At 36.6% G+C, this 21,222-nt stretch overlaps 3 protein-coding genes across 4 annotated transcripts in view; 1 reads left to right on the forward strand and 2 right to left on the reverse strand.

Moving 5' to 3' along the window:
- Positions 1–4,279, forward strand: part of alkbh2 (alkB homolog 2, alpha-ketoglutarate dependent dioxygenase) — a 29,888-nt gene extending 25,609 nt beyond the window's left edge. The window contains exons 3-4 of the mRNA XM_079872583.1: positions 2,629–2,876; positions 2,984–4,279. Coding sequence (XP_079728709.1) covers positions 2,629–2,876; positions 2,984–3,311 — 576 coding nt within the window. The 3' untranslated portion in view covers positions 3,312–4,279. The remainder of the gene's footprint in view (positions 1–2,628; positions 2,877–2,983) is intronic.
- bcl7a (BAF chromatin remodeling complex subunit BCL7A) lies at positions 3,646–7,632 on the reverse strand. The gene is made up of 6 exons (XM_079872581.1): positions 7,457–7,632; positions 6,386–6,467; positions 5,916–6,012; positions 5,318–5,491; positions 5,128–5,225; positions 3,646–5,020 (listed from the first exon to the last, which is right to left on the reverse strand). Exons 1-6 carry the CDS (start codon positions 7,546–7,548, stop codon positions 4,955–4,957), a joined length of 609 nt encoding a protein of 202 aa, XP_079728707.1. The 5' UTR covers positions 7,549–7,632; the 3' UTR covers positions 3,646–4,954.
- A 206-nt stretch (positions 7,633–7,838) lies between these two features.
- Positions 7,839–21,031, reverse strand: cfap251 (cilia and flagella associated protein 251). Of its 2 annotated transcripts, none has more exons than XM_079872579.1 (20): positions 20,497–21,031; positions 20,078–20,218; positions 19,864–19,973; positions 19,339–19,447; positions 18,987–19,067; positions 18,193–18,270; positions 18,074–18,118; positions 17,769–17,971; positions 17,139–17,327; positions 16,130–16,380; positions 15,734–15,885; positions 15,246–15,419; positions 14,969–15,153; positions 13,456–13,570; positions 13,100–13,263; positions 11,127–11,217; positions 10,456–10,599; positions 10,123–10,351; positions 8,588–8,668; positions 7,839–8,140 (listed from the first exon to the last, which is right to left on the reverse strand). In XM_079872579.1, exons 1-20 carry the CDS (start codon positions 20,728–20,730, stop codon positions 8,022–8,024), a joined length of 2,895 nt encoding a protein of 964 aa, XP_079728705.1. In that variant the 5' UTR covers positions 20,731–21,031; the 3' UTR covers positions 7,839–8,021. The 2 variants fall into 2 exon arrangements, with proteins under 2 accessions (XP_079728705.1, XP_079728706.1); XM_079872580.1 differs by having other exon boundaries at positions 8,095–8,140; positions 8,578–8,668.
- Between the last annotated feature and the right edge of the window lie 191 nt (positions 21,032–21,222).

A 21,222-nucleotide genomic window follows, 5' to 3' on the forward strand; every position in this document is an offset into this window, starting at 1 on the left:
TTTTGTATAAATAATAAAGCAATGTTAACTGAATGTGACGTGTGTTTAATAAATGATTACCTATACAGACTAATTTATCAAATAAGTGATAGATTTTTAAAACAAGTAGAAAATGTGTTTATAATAACGCAATTTACACAATTGAAATCAACATCCTTTTAACGTTAGGTAAGCAAACCAATTAGATCGATTTTATGTTGATTCTATAACGTAATTTCAACAACTTGAAATCAACATCGTTTCAACGTTAGGAAAGCAAACCAATTGCGTTGATTTTCCGTTAGTTTTGAATGGCGTGTCTGACGTTGATTCAACGTTAATTCGATGAGCAAAGTGATGCCGGATCAACGTCGGAGATCAACGTTGTTTCGATGTCACGAGAAACGTCGTTTCCACGTTGATTCAATGTCAGTTTGCTATCTGGGAGTGTATTTCACAGGTATTGAATGTGCTTTTGTATCATGTACACTAACATACCGTTCAAAAGTTAAAGCTGCAGTCCGTAATTTTTTTGGGTTCAAAATTATCCAAAATAAATTTTTGAGCAAGTACATAACCAGCCAGTGTTCAAAACTATCTGCTTGCCTTAGCTCGATTCAAACTGGTAAGCTTGTAATAATGTTTTTAATTCCAGTGGTATTGGTGGATTTCCACAGGAAATTCGAGCTTGTCTTTGCGTCATTACATCACATCTGTACACATAAAGAAGGTGTCTCGGCTATGTTGTAGGTGTGAGGATGTTGGAGGTGGAGATTTATAGCCTTTTCTCACAGCACTTGATATAATTAAACTTATCAGTTTGATGGCAGATCCAGAAAGGTTCAAACGGCAATCACCAGTGACAACAGGAGATTCACCCGTTATAAAATGCAAAAGACTTCGGAGTGGCTACATAAAAAAAAGAGACTGCAAACGGGGCCGTGCGAAAACAAGGATAAATATCGGAAGGGCGTTAAATGTAGTCACGCAATGCTGATGTTGTTGTTAACATGAACAATTTGAGAACAAAGTATAATTTCCACAATTTGATGCGATTATGATAAGTTCAATTTAATCAGCGCGATTTACTGCAATGCATTTTTCCCTTAGTTGGTCAGAACAAAAATGTATGTTACTTACTTGTTCAGATGAAATTTTCCGGTGAAAATTCTTATGTTGGTCATACTTTCAAAAAGTAGATTCTGTGATTCCGAATGACAGTATCCACACCGGCGCGGTGACTGACAGCCGCACATTCTCCTCAAAACATTGGATTCATCCACGCTGTGCCGTGTCGAGGCACAACCCACATAAAGTTGATAATTCCGCGATTAACTGCGATTGCAGATTTTGAACAGAGATGGCGACAAAGAGGAAAAACTACAGACTGCAGCTTTAAGTAAAAAAAAAAAAAAAAAAACATTTTCTATGAAGCCCATGCTTATTATGAATTATATCCCCATTTATAAATATAAGTATTACTATTCTATATATTTATAAAAACTCATGTATGGTAATGAATGTTATTTTGATTTGTTAAATTCTCCTCAGCCGTATGCATGGTATTGCTTATAGCAGTTTGAAATTATAGGCCTACTTAAAAAAATATTGTTGCAGTGTTTTGCTAGTATGTAAGATTAAAAAAAAGATCCATGTTTGCATCCTATGTTTTCACTTTACTTAAAGCCATCAATGATGCATTTATAAAGCTTAGTAACTGTATTATCACTCACAATAAGTATTTAAGAACACATCATGGCTATTAATTACAATATATTCACTTAATTGACAGAAATAAATCTGAATTACCAATTTTTTTTTAAACTATAATATAATAACTTTATAGCCATGCAGGCTGCGTCTTTATAAATACATGCATGGAATCATATGACTGACTAATTAATACTTATAAATCAGTGTATAATAGATTATGAGCATGCACATTGAAAAAGCAAATGCATGACATATACTTATAAAAATAATATAAATGTAACTGTTCTTATAATGCAGTGTCTTAATGAGTCTTTATAAATATATTTATAGAATAGTAATACTTATGCTATAATTCATTATAGGCTTCATTGAAAGTGTTTTCATAGAAAGTCTCTTATGCTTACCAAGACTGCATTTATTTGATAAAAAAAATTATCATTTAAAATAACTATTTTCTTTTTCTATTTTAATATATTTTAAAATGTAATTTGCTGTGATGGCAAAGCTGAATTTTCATCATCATTACTCCAGTCACCAGTCATAGGATTTTTCAGAAATCATTCTAATATGATGATTTGATGCCCAAGAAATATTTCTTATTATTATTATCAATGTTAAAAACAGTGTTGCTTGTGGTGTTTTTCAAGATTCTTTGATTAATAGAAAGTTTAAAAGAACATATTTTACCTGTAACAATGTAATCACTTTAATGCATCCTTAATCTTATCCTGAATTAAAGTATTTGTTTGAAAAAGATCTTGCTGACCTCAAACTTTAGAACAGTTTATATTGGCGTTACAGATACAAGAATCACACAGGATGTGTTATCTAGATAAACAATGTAACTTCATTATTATATTTGTACCAAATGCCGTGTGCCATATTACGATTATATAGTACTCCATCCTGTTGTTATTTGGATGCTGATTGTGTTAGTGTCCAGTGTTTGAAATGTTTTGCGTTTCCATTTTCTCATGTGACAAAGGTGACAAAGCTAAAGTACAAGTGTATGGAAAGTCATACAATGTTCCAAGGAAGCAAGCAACATACGGGGACGAGGGACTGATGTACTCTTTCTCTGGAGTCCATCTCCTGGCTAAACCGTGGACTCCCACTTTGGAACACATTCGAGATGCTGTTGCCAAGGCAACAGGCCATACATTCAACTTTGTTTTGATAAACAGGTAATTTAACTCTGTCTGTCCTACCTATGAGCCTGAAGTGGTGCATTGCTTCACATAGAAGTCATGTTCTTTGAAAATGAGGAAAGTATGTTTATGGTTTACATCAGGTATAAAGATGGTCACGATCACATGGGAGAGCATCGGGATGATGAACGGGAACTCGATCCTGCCTGTCCTATCGCCTCTGTATCGCTAGGGGCTGTCCGAGACTTCATTTTCCGACATAAGGATGCACGAAGTGGTTCTAGCAAACGTCAGATTGAGCCTGTGAAGCTGGAGCTGGCTCACGGGAGTCTTCTGCTCATGAACTATCCCACAAACACATACTGGTATCACAGTCTTCCAGTCAGAAAAAAGGTCAAAACGCCACGCATCAACCTCACTTTCAGACGCATAGTGAAAAACAGACAGAAAACTAGCATTAAAATGGAGTGATTGTTCTCTTAGCATCTTACCAGGTATTGCTGTGGGCCATGTTAGTTGTTCTACCACAACATGTCGGAAAGCTAGTGAGCACTTTTCACATTATCACAGGGTTCGGCTAATCAAATGTGCAGTAAATCTTTGTTGTTTTTTACATTCATTGTTATCAGTTTATTTTACTTAAGTATCACTCTCTGTTAGTCGTCACGTTATGATTAGTCTTTACACCAGATCATGTGCAGTAAAAATGTATCTAAGGAAATCAAGCTTCAAGCACATCTTTACTTATTCAGAGCATATTCTGGCTTGATATTTGGCAACAAAATGAATGAGCATTCAAAGGAAATATTTTCTTTTATTTGTTTTTGTTTTTTTGTTTTTTAGAAAACCAATAAACTACATGTGGAATAAATAGGATAGACACAACCATACTTCTGTACAAGACATTTCTATTATAGACTGGGAAAGAAAAACAAACAAACAATATGGTCCCAATGAATACATTTTGCTAAAAGTTTCAAAGATTGAACTACAGAAGGCAATAGTTTGGCGAAATACTGTGGCAAAAACATAAGGGTAGCAAAAACGTAATCGTATAAATATATACATTTTATTTTTCAAGCATACGTAACAGAGTAAGTTTGAGAAAGTCATACTTAGTGTTTACATTCCAGCACTGCTGGACTGAGTATGAGGTATTCGCACAGCTGTCTACCCATAACCTGCCTGTGGTACTATCTAATCAATGTCACCTTTTTCCTTGGACGACGACACATGCAGTCAGTACAGTTGCTGCTAAAAGAATCAGTCATTTGTGAATTTGATGTATCAAAATGATGCAATTATTGTATCTCTTATGTACGTTGGAAGGTTGTAGTGCTGTTGAAATGGCAACCAGCATTTCAAAGCTTGGTTTGACTTGAGCATTAGTGAAAATGAACATTTTCGGCTTACCTACTGTAGATATTTGAAAAACAAATGAGAACCAAAATGTGGGCACTTTTGGAGAGGTGTGTACAGTCAAAAACAAGACGCGAAAAAAATAAATCCTCTTCTCAGTGATATAAATGCACTCAGCCAAGCAGGGCCTATGCTACAAGCTATGGTCTTCACAGGAGAACTTGAATAACTTGTGACTAGTACCATTTGCAGTATTTTTTTATATTTAGCTACTTATGGTGAAATCTCTCTAAACTACAGCAGCAGAAATCATTTACTTTCACCGTGATTAAAAAAAAACAGTGTGTTGACCTTCCTGAGTGAACAAGAAAAGGTGATGATACAAATTTTTTAAAAATCACAAATGGCAGTTGATATCAATGCCAATTTAGAAAAACTATGGCAGTTCCAGTGCCATGTCATTTGACAATACTGATCTTGGCAAAAGAAACAGCACGTAGTGATTGTAGGGCAGCATGAACTGTTTTAGGATCAGTACACTGTCTCACAGCTTGATTCATTGCCTTAACTCATACAAAGATGATCCAGACATGCCCTTTACACTAAAACTGACCGCAAAAGACAGGGTTCTGGCTTAAAGTGAATAGATGGCAGTAGGGATAAGTGTAGAACTGAAGAAAAACCTCCTTTATGTTGTGATGTGTTTCAGGATAAGAGACTGGGATCGCAAATGCATAACAGCTGGTAGAAGATAGTTAACTTTCTTCAGAGGAAGAATCGATTTTCCCTTTTTTGCTTGAGGGAGCACCATCTTCCAATTCCTTCAAAAGAAACCACTGAATCAGTTGATTGATCTCTGACTGAAAACTGTTGCTATATCTACTTAAATTATTTTAACCTTCATGCAAGTGACACGGTTAGCATGTACCTGGGCCGATTTGGAAGAGTCTAAAAAGTGCTCCGAATCTCCTTGTGACTTGCTGTCCCTTTTGGCTGTCCTAGACTCTGATGAGCAGTGGTTTTGTTCTGAAAATAAAATTTAGTGAAATTAAAATAAACATCGAAGGATAGACAAGAGATGATAGTGAGCTTGTAGAGGATCCATTGCAGTGACTAACCACTCTTATGATCCTGACCAGAAGAAGGCTGTTTGGAAGGATATTGGTCACTTTTCAAGTCATTGCTGTCACTCTGAGAAGCTGCCATGGGTTCTGGTGCCGGACTAGTGTTGTTGCTGTTCTCCTGCTTCAATGGGGAGGAGTCTGCAATGGAGCTCTGGTTACTGTTATCATCTGTAGGTGAAAAACAGAAACACAATTAAAAAGGTGGGACAAAGGATTTTGGGAACGAACAGCTTTCAAACAGTATATGACATGTGTTAATGGGTGGTTAAAGAATAGCAAATTACATCAATTCAATTGGAGTGTTTCATCAACTATTGGTTAAGAAGGAAAACAGACCATTCAAACCCATTAATAGTTTTTTTTTTTTTTTGGATAATTGGAGTGAAATTACAGGTAATTTCTGGCATACTTAAGTACTTAATACATTCTTAGAAGACCAACTGTTCATATATAATCTCAATTTGGTGTAAAAAAACAACAAAAAAACAATAAAATGTATAACAATTGCCAAGTAACAGAGCCTGAAAAGGCTGTATGAGCATTATTTTGAGATGCGATTAGAGTCTGATAACTGTCATGTCTGCAGCTTTACCATGCATATCCATCATGCCAGGAGAGGAGCTGTTCTCAGGGGTCGTGACCTCAGAGCCATACTTGTCATCTTTGCCTTTCTTCTTGTTTTTGTTTTTCTGTGACATAAATATATACATTTATTTATATTATATATATATATATATTATACACACACATACATATGCAATTAAGCCATGTAAAGAATATTGAAATTGAACATTAAATTGCAAAATTAATGTTGGCTTTGTGTGTGATGCTACATCTAAAACGTGTAATGATCTGGGCCACCAGCAACAAAAACACATTTTTGGCACTAGTAACCTCAATCCCACTATGAATTTACCTTTTCCAATTTAAAAATAAATAAATGATTCATATGAAAAACAGATTGAAAAAGATTTATCAGTTAAATCGGCAAAAAATGACAATAATTGGGTTTATTTACTAGAATTGCAATGGCAGAGCATTATGGTGATTAATGTCACTTACATCATCTGACTTGGGCTCTGTCACTGGCACCCACTTGTAGATTCGTAGTGACGTGTCCCCAACAGTCACCCATTTCTTCTCCCTGGAGATGCATGTTTTTGTTAGATATCAAAGACAAATGAGACCGCAAGCAAATGAGTTTAACAGAGGATGAACTCTCTAATCATTTACATAGGTATATAAGACATCTCTGCAGAGGTTTGTTTGTTTAAAAAAGTATTTCCAGAATATGCAATGCAACTGATAACATATTATCAATGCATCTAATAAACTATTTTTACTGTAAATATACACGAGGTTAACTCTCTCCTCAATAGTGTACGTGGTGGACAGGGTAGAACAACACTAATTAAACTTAATTGATATTATTTGCTTTAAAAATCACTTTTTACTAGCTCACAGATTAGGATCATTTCAATCACACTAATGTCATTACAAAACTGCGATTTCCTTATTTAATTTTATAATAATTATATTTCTAAATAAAGTTTAGAAATATACTGTTGTTGTATTGTTAATCTCATAACCATTTTGCCGGGGAAATTATTTGAAGTTGAACTGAAGTTTAAGCACAACCTTCAGAAGTTTTTGGTAAGTGTAAAGCTCCGCGCTGAGTTTAAACCCCCGCGCGCGGATAAAACTCTTCTCACGCTCCGTCTCTCAGAAGCGCGAGTCTCTCGCTCTCAGGTGAGATGAACTAGAGTCAAATGCCCATTCAGCGGCACTTTTTGTTTGGTACGGACGTTTGACTCCGGCAGTTCATGTCAGCCCGTTCAGTTACTATTCAGCCGGCATTACAGGCTCAAACAGCAAAGCCTTCATGTGACTGCAACGAAATGGCTTCTAGGTTCAACCCACATAAACATTTAATGGAAGAAAAATGCGATGAACATTTTCCCTAACTAATTTTTCAAAAGCCGACAAAAACCCCAGCCGCGCGAAGAAACAGCACATCTGACTGAAATTGGAGTGGAATAAACGCTCTCTTTCCTTTCATTTCATTGTTTCTCGTTGTCTCTCCTCCCCCACAGGCTGTCTGTACTGTTCGTTAACGGGTAGACGCTCTCTTACCATTTCCGCACTTTTTCAATTGCAGCCATAACCCGCTTGATGTCATCTTTCGCCCTGCTCCGCGTCTCCGCTCGAACCGACCTGCCCGACATTACTGCTGTTGGTAAAATATCTTTTTGCTCGCTGCCTGTTTAGACACAATGCGAATGCACACAGCACAGGAGAGAGGCGGGGTTTGTGCGCCTGCGCTGAAGCCAAATGCCCTCGAAGCATGAGAGACACGGTCAATGCGGGTATGCGTTTTGCTCCTTTGTTAGCGAACAGAGAAAAGAAAGCGACATTTCAACAGATTGCTTAATACTTTGATCAAATCGAAACGATGGCTAAGACATCCACACACGTTTTACACATGTATCTGAAGAAAAAATGGAGACTGGATCGATAGTGTATTGTCAAACAACGTTTATATCCGTATGATTTTATCTCTCTCGGCGTTTCAGAAAAGTATTAAACAACAGCTCAGTGGTAATCACAAAATGACTGTTCCGTTATACAGACTACAAATCATACATTTCTTTAATTAGATAGATTATAAGTTTCGGAATGGTTCTGGACACTTCAGATATTATAGATCGTGTGCGTGTTCTTGATGAAGTTCCTGGGTGGCTGAAGAAAACCCCAAGATATCTGTGGAAAATGTCCTCATGGTGATTTTAGTGGGTAGCAAGCTCTCCAACAGAGTCTCTGAAAGACAGACACAGTTGTTGAGATTAAAACATGGGCACTTTTTTAGTCAAATAGTCCTTCACCAGTTCACCTTAAGAAGTTATCGAATTCTGTTTCTGGGTCCAAGCCTCTACTCCGTTTTAAGTGAGAATACTATCTCAACAGCTGTTTATGAGCACTATTCATTTACAACACCCTTAAATTAAGAGTTTAAAAAGTCAAGATGTACTCTGGGCTTCCTGTCTCATGGACACAGATATTTTAACAATTCAGAAAAGATACATTTCTATCTGGCGGTAAACTGATGAGCACAGAGATAAAGGTTAGGATCATGATTTTTCAGTAGTATTACAGCACACCTTGAGTGTAGCCTATACTAGCTCTGTGTGTTGTTTGCTTTTGGACCTGAAAACATGTCATCCAAATTCAGCCATCAGTATGGCAATTCACAGGACTTTTACATACCTGTGCAACTGCCTCTCTCTGCACTAATGCCTAAAAGAGTTGTAAAGCATTCAGCCAAGTCGTCCTCTGTCATATGTTCACCTGAAATGAACATATAAGTAATTACTAATTATTAATCACTTGTTCAAAATTATGCAGTGTACAAAAAAACTGTCAATAGAGCGGTTTCCCGGACAGGGTTTAAATAAAGCCTGGAGTAGGCCTTAATCTAGAAGAGTTAATCGTGGTTTAAAAAATGGCTTTCTGAAACACAGATTAAGTACAGATTCAATTAAAAACATTTCACACACATTTTCATTATTAAAAATTCAATAATCCATATTCACTATTCAGATTTCACTTCCAAAGTATTCATTCTGTTTCAAAAATACAACCTATAATATTCGACAGGCAATTTTCGGTCCATTTATTTTTGGAAGTGAAATCTGAAAGGTGAATATGGATTACTGAAATTTTAATAATGAAAATGCTTGTGAAATGTTTTGAATTGAAATATTCACAGCTTATATAAACAACCATGTTGAATTTCAGCCCATAAAAATGCAAGTCCTAAAAATACAAACCATTAAAATGCAAGCACGGTTAATGCAATGTATATTTTGTTCAATTAGTGCAATTAAACAAGCTTTTTTGTTTCAAAAACATTTGCCATTATTTTACTTCCATAGCTCAAGCTCAGTCAATCTAGCAACTTATGTTTGGGCTTAACCTGGTCCAGGGCAGGCTAAATGTCTAAATTGTTGCACAGTTCCTCTAGCACTGGCCGACAGGAACACACTGATATTTCCACTGACTCTTTCGCATACCATTATTTGATTTTATTAACCACTATCAGTCCAAAAATAAGTATACAGTATACAGAGAATCAACATAAATAATAAATCAAATAAATGGGCTACAATGATAAATGATACAACATACAGTAGACCTACAAACAAGTGAGATTTTGACACAGCTGGTATGCTCCACACGGAGATCTGATCTCACCATCATCGAGTCCGTCTGTGATTACATGAAGAAACAGAAAAAACTGAGACAGGCTAAATGCGTCAAAGTCTCCAACACGCTTGAAGATACCTACCTGCAAAGCTGCAGTACTGTGAAAGTATTAGGCACTTAATGCTGTAAAGTAAGGATGCTTTCAAAAATAATGTCATAAATGTATTTATTTATCAATTAACTTCTATTAACTAAATCAAATCAATATTTGGTGTGACCACCATTTGCGTTTAAAACATCTTTTGTCCTAGGTACACTTTTTCAGGTAGGTTTCTTTAAGCATCTTGGAGATTTGCCACAGTTCTTCTGGATTTAGTCTGTTTTAGTTCTTTCTGTTTCTTCATGTAATCACAGACAGACTTGATGATGATGAGATCATATCTACGTGTGGAGCACGCCGGCTGTTGTCAGACTCCTTGTGCATATTTTCTTGAATGTGCAAGTCAAAACCTTTCTCTGTTAATTATAATAATTCTTTCTCTGGTATCTCATCAAGTTACCAAAAGTATTGGTAAAACTCATAAAAACATATTTACCTCTAGCCTGCAGTAACTCCAGTAGTTCGTCTCTGTCAATAGTATATGCGCCCTCCTCGTCTGCCCTTCCAAGCACCTGAAAGGCATTGAAAAGCTCCTCTCTGGAAATGCCAGAGGCAGGTCTGTGGTTGATATACAGCTTAATGAACTCCTCCAAATCGATGTCCGTCACATAATTTCTGGTCTCAGCATAGCGGCTGAACTTCACCTCATTTTGCATGTCTTCCAGCTTCAACAAAACACAACCATGTGTTGACAAGGATTGAGTGCTAGTCCACCAAACGATGACAGTTTTGAATGGTACAATGAATTGATGATTGCAAAAGCTTGTACCTCTTGCTCAGTTGGATAGAAGCCAAGCGCTCTCATTAAGAAGGGCACATCTGCTAGAGGGATGCGCGTGGACACAAGCCGTGTTTCCATGGTGTTGAGGTCCTGATTCTGTAGCTGGCAATAGTAAAAATATTCCTCCATTTCCTAAAGGAAAAAATCATAATATGGTCTGGCCTGGTCACATGTTAAGCAAGCATGTTATTATTTTTATTAAGTTGTGATTTGAACTGTAAAAATGCTACAGTAAAAACCTAATTGGTTAACGGTAATTTCACTTACTAAATGCAGGGGGGAAACAATATATTTAACCTTACATTTCATGTAATTTTAAAGTAAAATACTGTTAAATGTACAGTTTTTGGAAGTTAAAAAGAACAATTATGACATTCCAAGAATTCAAAGACATTCAAAGATGACATTCCAAGAATTCCCTGTATGACACTTCACATTTGATGGCATTTTGTTTAAATAACTGTATTTCTTAATCTTTGTTATCAGTTATGTATATTAGGGTTTTACAGGTTGTTCTGTAAATGTTTACATTCTATTGTTTTTTTTTTTTCTGTAATTTGTTTTAGGATGAACGGATGTAAAAGACACTGCTAAAGTAATTTTTGACCTACATACAGGACAATGAGAAAAAAGAAAGCATTAAAATAGAGATCTCAAACCCTGAAGAGTTGTCCATCTCTCCCTCCCTCCAGAAGATTGTAGAAGGGCAACATGTCTTTCCCTCCAAGTGCAGCTGATGCCTCCAATGATCTGCATGTTTGCAAAAGCTAATTATGTGACCACATTTTGTGACAGACACAGTCAAATATACAGTTGATTTGAATTTCAATCCTAAACAGCTTTTTAAATTCATGTACAATTATTATTATACACATATATTTTATGACCTCATATTAAAGGAATAGTTCACCCAAAGAAAAATGTCCATGTTTAAAACTTTATAAACTATAATCACTGGCTTCAGGAAATTGCTGTGCGCGCGTTCACGAGAGAGTTACGTGGTTTTCACGAGGCATCTAAGCTTACGCTACACTTATGTCATATGTCATGAGTTGGGTCATAGGTCACCCTTCCACCCAAACTTGACTCTCTCTCGTGAACGCGAGTACAGCCGTTACCGGAAGCCAGTGATTATAGTTTATATCCCTTCGCTTTGCTTCAGAAGGCATTTATTAACCCACTGGAGTCGTAGTGATTACTTTTATGGATGGATACACTTTTTGGAGCTTCAAAAACCCAGGCACTATTCAATGCCATTACAAAGCTGGGAAGAGCAAGGATATTATTTAAAGGGGGGGTGAAATGCTCATTTTCACTCAATCTCCTGTTAATCTTGAGTACCTATAGAGTAGTATTGCATCCTTCATATCTCGAAAAAGTCTTTAGTTTTATTATATTTATAAAAGAAAGATAGGCTGTACCGAGTCTTTCCAGAAAAAAACGAGCGGCTGGAGGCGGGCCGTGTGGGCGAAGCCAGAGCCATAGAGAGAATCCGTCGATCTGGGCTTTGTTTATAAAACATTCATCTTAGCTGTGCTAACGCGCCGAGCTAGTAACACACAGAGACAATAGAAGCAGTTTTACTCACCGAACCTTTATCATTGTGACTGCTCGATCCTTAAGCATTAGACGATCTGCAAATCCGTCGATCTGGGCTTTGTTTATAAAACAAGCATCGTCGAAATGCAGGGAACAACAGTCTTTACACAACTCCGTTTATGCTCAGGAAAAACAAACTCCATCCACTGGTGCCTTAACGCTGGGTTCTTTGGGAATCTGTGCAGGGTTGTCTTGCCCTGGCAACCAAAAACACACTTCTTTGGTGACATTGGCTTCCCAAAAGCCGGGCAGGGCGCTTTGATGGCGAACTGCTTTCGCTCTCTCTCTCTGGTCTACGAGTGCCCGCGCGCCCATATAAGGAAATTCCGTTACATCTGACGTCACAAATGCCCATACTCGAAAAAAACTTTCCGAAACTTGTGACAAACCGGAAGGACAATTTTTGGCACAGAAATACTCCTTCAAACGTACAATTTAATTTTTGAAACTTTGTCCATGTTTAGCATGGGAATCCAACTCTTTAACAGTGTAAAAAACTCAGTATGCATGAAATAGCATTTCACCCCCCCTTTAATATAACTCTGAATGTGTTCGACTGAAAGAAAGTCATATACAGCTAGGATGGCTCAAAGCCCAATTTATACTTCTGCATCGAACTCACGCCGTAGCTACGTCGTAGGCTGTGTGTAGCGCGCATATCCTTCGGCGTACCCTGACGTGCACCTCTCCAAAAATGTAACAACGCGTAAATTCTACGCGGACGCAAGCATTATGATTGGTCTGCTTGAACCCCTCCCTCGGGTTTCACATGCTCCCTCTACATGTGTAATTGCGCGTCAACATGGACAACGACACAGAAGTATAAATGAAAACCAACGCGTAGCCTACAGCGTAGAGGCTCCGGCTAGGGTCCGATGCAGAAGTATAAATCAGCCTTAAGGGTGAGTAAATTATGGGATCATGTTTTTGGTGAAATATTCCTTTAATTGAGCAACTACATGATATATTATGACCTAGTTGATGAGTCAACTGCAAAAAACTGTTGACTTTTACACATGTACTTCAAACTTACGACAAATTGAGCTCCCATGACAAGACAGTGCAGTCTTGTCCTCCAGCAGTGAAAACATTTCTACCATCGTATGAGACAGCTAGAGTTGAGACGCCTGTTGAGTGACAGATCACTGCAAAGGACTTATGAGGGTTTCCATCCACAGGCAAAATCTGAATGCCAACCTACATCAAGGAGAAAAAACAGGAATGAAATGAGACTTAAATCATAGTAAAGGAAATAAAATTGGCATAATGGCTCATGCTGATACCAAAGGATCTTAGTAAGACATTAAAGAGATCAGTTTATATGTGTGTAATAGTAGTAGTTATTATCAAATGTGTGGTTTGTTTATGAGGCCTGAAACACTTTTTTACCTCATCTTGTGTTATATATGCCATGTAACGAGAATTAGGGTCACCATCATTAGATGCAGGTAAGATGGCCATCTTTTTCACTGGAGAACCATATGAGGGCCCAAAGACTGTTTTTCTGTTTAGACAAAGCATCAACCATCACCAACAGACATACAAAATAAAAATGAGTTTATCTTGTTTTATTTTGGATCAGATCATTTTTATTCCACAAAGATTAGAAAAAGGAACTCCTTAGCTCCTTAGAAAACTGCTTAATATAGTAGAGTGAAAAAAAGCAGTTCATTTCAGCATAAAAAAATAGTCTACTATTGTACAGTGCAACAGTTAGTTCCAGTCCTCGAATATGATTGGTCGAGCAGCGTTACAAGAGCTCTGCAACAGTTCAGCTCACTACAGCACTGAGGGTGTTTACCTTTGGCAAACACGAGTTGCTAAAGAGTGAGTCATTGAATCATTCACTCTAAGTGATTCATTTACACACACACACACAAAAGGATTTTTTCACACAACCAATTCATTCAAAACGCAGATTAATTTAGGAATGAACAATTGCTGTGGCTTAGTTTGGAAATATTAGCATAGGCAAAGCAAAAACAGTCAAATTAGCAAGCACTGTGTTAACAAGTTACTCAACATTAACTATTTATTGAATTTATGTATAAAAGCAATAATCATGCTGCTTTTAGTGCTGTGCTGGTATATTCAGAAGTACAGCACTAATGGTAAAATGTTTATTTTTATCTCACAGAGAGCATAAACTGCTTTACAGATCTATTATCCTGACACAAACAATCCAATAAATAGTAATAATATCTAATAGTTGAGTTAGAATATTGAAGAGGACCATTTTAGTTTTTATTACCTGTTTATATTATGTTTACACTAGCTATGCATAACATGTTAATATATTATTTGTGTTACTGTAGGGTGTATTAAAGCAATAAAACCAGATTATATTTCTCCCTTTTTGGTATATTTGGTTGACAGCCTATTTAATTATTTGGAATTCAGGAGACCTGTAAATCCATTGACCTTTATTTGTATTACCACACTTAACATGAAGTCATCACTAAGTCCTTTCCCGTCACTTATGGATGATGACAGATGAATCTTCTGTTTCTTTGTCCATAGTCATAACACAGATGTTTATCTTTACACAATTATTAACTTATTTCCCCTTTGGATCATAAGAAGGCCATATTACTAAAATATCCTTGAAATCCCATTCTATTATCCAAATTTAGGTTTATGTAATCATCGTTTCCATTTAAGTTTCTCTACAAATCACATTTAGACAGAATGGTTTGGCTTTTGCTTCATTTGAAATTCTGCAATAAACGAATCAACCAGGCTGCGTTTCCCAAAAGCATCATAAGCTAATTTGATCGTAGAGAACACTGGTGGCAGTGGTCTCTCCGATCAACTTGTCACGCTGCTTTTGGTAAACGCAGTCGAGATTGCTGTTTATTTCAGTGACATTTCTATTTGTTCTGCCAATAGGAAAACTGCAAACCTGCACATTTTGGAGGTAGCATTGAAGAGCTTCATCTTATACAGGTTGGAAGCGGTAAGTAGGAAGTTTTCGGGCGTCAGAGGAGGATACCACACCATGCAGGTGGGCACAGCACTCTGTTCGATCCGATCAGAACTCAAAATCAACAACTCATTTTCAACGCTGTTCTGCAGATCATACTCCACCTGTATACAGACAGGAAGATGTGATACGTTTCACACAGTTCAACAAGTTAAACACATAGAGAGCAAGATCATATTAGAAAACAGGGACGCACCAGCCTGCGATCCATGCCAAGAGAGAGCAGGCGAGGCTGATTGCTGTCTAAATCCACTCCAAACAGCAGATCCTGAATGGGTTTATAATGCGAGTGGTGCCTGCCCTGGTACTTCCAAATCTCTTGGGTCCCCGATGTACACCGAAGGAGCAATGTCACACTTTTTCCAGTGTCCTGGCAGAAGGGAAATACAAATGCGAAACAGAGGATTTAAAAAAAAAGCGCCCTCATAAAATCAAGAACATTACTGTTACAGTAAAAAGAAATTATAGTAAAAATAAAACAATTGAAAGAAATTTTTTGTCAGCTATTTTTTTTATATATTTATTTTTCCCCTAAGGTCCACTTAGTAACATTTTTGTGCCAGAAACAGTAATGTTTAAATCTTTCATTTCACATTATTTCACAATGTGACAGGTTCACAAAACAATCTATGCTAAAATGTATTGTACAAAATAAACTAAAACAAAAATGCAACTCCTTCTAACCGCAGCAGCCAGGTAGCACGAGTCCTGAGAGAAGGTGAGATGGGTAATGCTGTCCTGACTGTACTGCAAACACTCTTTACCATCACTTTGAAGTGTACAGGAATCAACAATCTGCAAAGCCCCACTGGCAAAGCCCACTGCCAGGTAAAAACCTAGAACAGGGCAAATTCACACAGATCGTATATGTATAATTGCAATTTGTGGCATCCTTCATAATCCTATTTAAAAAAAAATAAAAACATTTAATAGGTGGTATGAATGCAATTTTAGTCGCTTCCAGTCTGGACAGTCCTAAACTCTTGAATCAGACAATGTACCTATATAGCTGAGCTAAAACATATATTATACGTTAACTATATTATAATAACATGAGTGAGATCTTGTTTTGTAGTTCACCTTGTGGATCGTAGGTAATACACTGGATCTGTTTGTGGGGCTGGAAGACCCTGCTGCAGACCACCTCTTTACGCTCATAGTCCCAAACCTTGATTGTGCCACTGTGGCTGCCCATAGCTACTAGCGGTTGTTTGGGGTGGCAGGCAACTGCTTCCAGAGGTTCTGGATGTTCCTTCAGAAGGGTCTGTGGAACATGTCTCTGTGCATTTACATGTACTACAGTTGCACAAGTAGTAGAGAGAACAACATTTCTGTAATTGGAAGGAAGGAGAGAAACATATTTATTGCACCACGGAGTAAGAATTTAATAATGTTGCCTCTATATTTCAGCCTCCAGTGGTGGTATAAACAGATGCAAAGGAATAGCAGAAGCAGAGATAGTTAGTACCATAATTTAAAGGGATAGTTGACCCTAAAATTAAAATCCTGTCATCATTTACTCACCCTCATTTTGTTCCAAACCAGTAATACTGTACTTCTTTCTTATGTGGAACGCAAAAGAAGATATTTTGAAAAATGTCTCAGTATTTTTTGTCCATACAAATGGAAGTCAACCGTCGCCAAAACTGTTTGGTCACCAGGATTTTTCAAAATATCTTCTTTTATGTTCAGGAGAAGAAATAAAGTCATACATGTTTAGAATGACATGCGAGAGAGTAAATGATGATAGAATTTTCATTTTTGGGTCAACTATCAATTTACTGTCTATATGTACTCTGTTATACAGATGGTGTATCCAATCTACACACTGCACTCTTGTTAGCAGTTTAGGCTTGTAACTGATGACTTGTGTATCTCACACTTATTGCTGAGGTACGTGTGACAAAAAATGTATTATTGGAACTTTTTTCAAAACATCTTTTAATAAAATAAATGCTAAAGTTTCTCTCTAAAAATTTTTTAAACAATAATTCATATATAATCCTGACTTGCTCATCATTTTTTTTATTAAATAATTGGTTATGGCACATTTATCATAATAAATGTTTGATCTTTCTGAATTTCTCACCTTATGACAAATGATTTGGCATCCAGTGTGCAGTCTTTTGGATATCCCAGGCTGCTAGTGGAAGGCTTTTCTTTGGAAAAGGAGATGGATCTGATGGGGTCCATGCTAAACTCATTGTAAAAGTTGATGATCTTGAGATTTCCATCATAGAATTTGATTTGGCCATTCACGTCGCCTGTTACTATGAAACTTTTCAGAGAACAAATGAAGACATGTATACAGATTTTGTAATGCATTAAATAATGTCAAACAGAAAAACAACAAATGCATAGCAAAGTATAACATACAACAAGTGTAAATGTGATAGGCACAACCTTGCAGTGGCAGCACAGTTAGCTTATTAGGATTTATTGGAAAAATCTTAATGCACAAATTTGCCATAAACTGTATCTGTGTCAAGTCAAGTCAAGTCAAGTCAAGTCATCTTCATTTATATACCGCTTTTAACAATGTAGATTGTTTCAAAGCAGCTTTACAGAGATAAACGTATAATTTAAGGTAACAGAGAATGTTTTGGCTTTATAGCGGTTCTTTAATAAAGTTATTTTACAGCTAAAGTTAGTTTTGATTGATTCGCTTCCGTCGCAACGATCATTTGTTATTAAATTAGGGGCCGCATGTCATATATACCTGTCAGTCAGAGTCAATACAGTGATCGCTTCCTTCTGGAGAGGCACAATTTTCATGGCTTTCCTCACTATGGTCTGAGAAGAGACAGACTCAGTCTGCTTGTCCCAGAGAACTATATTCCCAGCTGAGGTGGCAGTAAGAGCCTGCACACTGTCGTAGTGGAAGATGGACTGGCTCAGGGAACCTAGCACCATATTGAAGGTCTGAATGGGGACATATTTGCAAAAGGTCAATGCCAAAAGCAGAGCAGAATACATCACAACAGCACACAGAAATGTAACCTGATGAAAGGTTCTTCTGCCAACCTTGTCAGTAATTTCAGGAGCAGAGTAATCCAGATGTCCCCTTTCCTAAACAACAGAATTCAATGTTATTTACAGACAACTAAAATAGTAAATCAGTAACACAAATAAATCATTCCTACCCAGTTGTAGAAGAGAACCTGAGTGCTGCTGTTGCTAACCAACTGTGTGCTGTCAGTGGGATTGAAAAGTATTTGATTCTGGGAAGACATGGAGAATGTTTATATGTTAGACGCATTTACAGCTGACTGATAACCAGTATTCATAAAGTTTTTCATAAAGTTTTAGACATTGAATTAAGACATTGCTGCTTTTCAGCTTTTGTGTATGTGTTCCCCTAGTGAAAAATAAATATACCAAAATGTATTTGAAATACATTTATTTTATTCTAAGTATATTTACATTTACATATTAATGTAATTAATATAAATACCCTGCAAATGTATTGTTGGTGTACTAAATTGATATACTTAAAGTCTGCTAAATTGGAAAAAAAAAAATTACTAAATGCACTTTAGTTATATAGAAATAGTGCTGTAGTGAAGATATACTTCAGTATAATTGATTACGCTAAAGTGGAACTATTGCAAATATACTTTAGGTACACTTTAAATATCTTGCATTTAAAGAATAATGTTATACAGAGATCATACTATCTTTACTAATAGTGATATTAAAACACATTAGGCTTAATATTAAGAAATGCGCATTGTGCAATAAAGAAGTATTTTATAATAAAAAGAACATGTAATCATAATATTTATATCAGTAAGTCTCAAGCGATACATCAGTAAATATGTTAATGGTTTTGTAGTATACTTAGTATGAATTAAACGTATTTTAAATACATTTTGGTATACTTTTTTTCAGTAAGGTCAGCATAATAACCTCATCGAAGCACAATTTTGCAACATACCTGGCAACCATATTTTGGGCTGAGGTCAACTTGACATTGTGGGCTGTCGCTTTCATCTGTCCAGTCCCAAATACACACTCGCTGATGCATAGAGAAAAAGTACATATCAGTGTATTTGTAACCAGTGAAAATATTATGTGATTTCATTTGACCTTTATATGTTCATCATCATTTCAGTTAATAAAGTTTTCATTTTCATCTCTCCCTGGGATCAACGTCTCTTTTGGCAAGTTATGATAGATGCTGGAAATACACGGCTCCTGGAGGGTGCATCTAAGATTACGTAAGATGTCTACAGTGTGTGAGGTTATGTAAAAATATGATAGATAATATAAAACATTATGTTTTAAACCTGTACTGCTCCAGCTCCAACAGTCGCCAGATATTTTGAATCCTTTGATAGTGCCAAGGCAGAAACTCCACCCTCTGGATGACAGTCAAACAATGTCCGCACAGGAATCCTACAACATATGTTATGGATCGATATGAAATGAAAATTATTTTGTAAATGCATGTTATAGATCTTATTGTGATTGATTCATCCATGTATAGGTTTCTTTATTGTCCATCTTGTAATTCCTAATCAAAATGTCATAACACGATCAACAACCAATGGATAGGATGGATAGAACAACCAATTATTCTTTTTCAATAATCCGTTTCACTTCGATGTACATCACAATACGGAAGAAAAGTACAGAAGAAACTTTAGTTTCGTCACGACTTCAACAGGTATTTTGAAAATCATATTCAATACCATCAAGTCCTTACAGTCAGTTGTAAGGGCAGATTTACAAAAACAATATACAGTAAATAGATTGTATAATCAAACACACATATATTCATATACATATATTAATATTTGGGTCAGAGTTACCCTGTATAAGTATCCCATATAATAACAAGACTCTCTCGGCCCATGTCCGCTGTCACAAGCCAACGCCTGTCTTCACTGGCACACAAACAGGTGATTGGACTGCAGTGGCCCTGTAGACACCAAACAGCACAAAAGGAACATGTTTACAATAAAAATTGAGGCTTTAGATTAACTTGATTTACTTTCTTAGTTTGTAGCCAAATGAGCCTCCTACTTGTAACAGATGCTGAGCATTAGAAGTGTGATCATACATGACAGCAACATGAGCACAAATATACAAGATGACAAGCCTATCTTCATCCTGCAGGCTGATAACAGGTAGTGTTTGGTTGATCCCATAAGCCCAGTCAAGGACCTGCAATTGCAAAGATCAAAGTTTTACATAAAGATGTGAAATAAAGAAACTAAGGCATAGTGGGTATAATGTTAAGACTTTAACAATAATATGATTTTACTTAACAAGATCAGTATTGTTAGCTCCTAAATAAACTTATTGTATAATACAGTAACGTTATATGACTGCTTTTCATTGTGAAACATAAAATCTTTTTAGTTTTAGAAGATACTGATACTAATTGGTACTGGACTAATTAAAGTAAATAAAAGGGTAATTTTATCAAACCATTAACTTACCAGTGGGTGAGTTTTCTTTCTGTTCTCCTTGGGAATGACAGACAATGATGTGGTTGTGTAAACTTGTGAATCCGCAACATTCTCTCCAAGACTGGATAGTTCATTTCTTCCTTCTCCAACTTCTTGTCCTCCTTCATCGTCATCATGTAATGCTTTCTTCATATGATTATCTGCTGTGCTTTTTTGCTCCCTCGAGCCTTCTGTTTCTGCATCTGTCTTATCTGCCGTTGACATTGCTCGTTGTGCCTTGTAGAAGGAAAGCTGGAGAATTTGATCTCAATCAGAATCACGATGTTACCAGATGAAACCGCTAACGTTAGAATCTCTGCGCGTAGGTTAGCCAGGCTAATTTAGTCTTTCAAGTGCCGTAGAAATCAGTTACCTCTGTTAAAGGTTTGTTTACAAAAAAGTTTGAATTGAGTAACACGCGAACACATGTGCAAAAATGCTCGTAATCTTGCAAATACGAATGTCTCGCACTAGCACATACGATAAAGTTGTTCTTTAAGTTACCTAGCCATTCCCCACGCACATCACGTTGCTACGATACGGTCGGTCACGTGGGAGGACAACAATGACAGCTTTGCTGATTTAGAGGAAAATCTAGATTATAATATATGATCTTTGCATCAAATTACACAAAAACGCTGCTGTGAAGCTGCTTCAAATACAGCAGCAGGAGTGACTGTATTGGCATCTTTCTCTCTTCTGACTGCCGTTATTAAT

The sequence above is a fragment of the Squalius cephalus genome, assembly GCF_949319135.1.
Source record: "Squalius cephalus genome assembly, chromosome: 5".
Classification (NCBI taxonomy): domain Eukaryota; kingdom Metazoa; phylum Chordata; class Actinopteri; order Cypriniformes; family Leuciscidae; genus Squalius; species Squalius cephalus.

Coding starts and splice junctions, on each gene's coding strand:
- cfap251 (XM_079872579.1), bottom strand. CDS start 20,730: ATGTCAACGGCAGATAAGACAGATGCAGAAACAGAAGGCTCGAGGGAG. Junction 17,972..18,073: donor CTCCTGAAATTACTGACAAG/GTTGGCAGAAGA, acceptor GTCCCCATTCAG/ACCTTCAATATGGTGCTAGG. Junction 15,886..16,129: donor TATTACCTACGATCCACAAG/GTGAACTACAAA, acceptor GCCCTGTTCTAG/GTTTTTACCTGGCAGTGGGC.
- bcl7a (XM_079872581.1), bottom strand. CDS start 7,548: ATGTCGGGCAGGTCGGTTCGAGCGGAGACGCGGAGCAGGGCGAAAGAT. Junction 5,226..5,317: donor TGGTCAGGATCATAAGAGTG/GTTAGTCACTGC, acceptor TTTTATTTTCAG/AACAAAACCACTGCTCATCA. Junction 5,021..5,127: donor ACTCTTCCAAATCGGCCCAG/GTACATGCTAAC, acceptor TTTCTTTTGAAG/GAATTGGAAGATGGTGCTCC.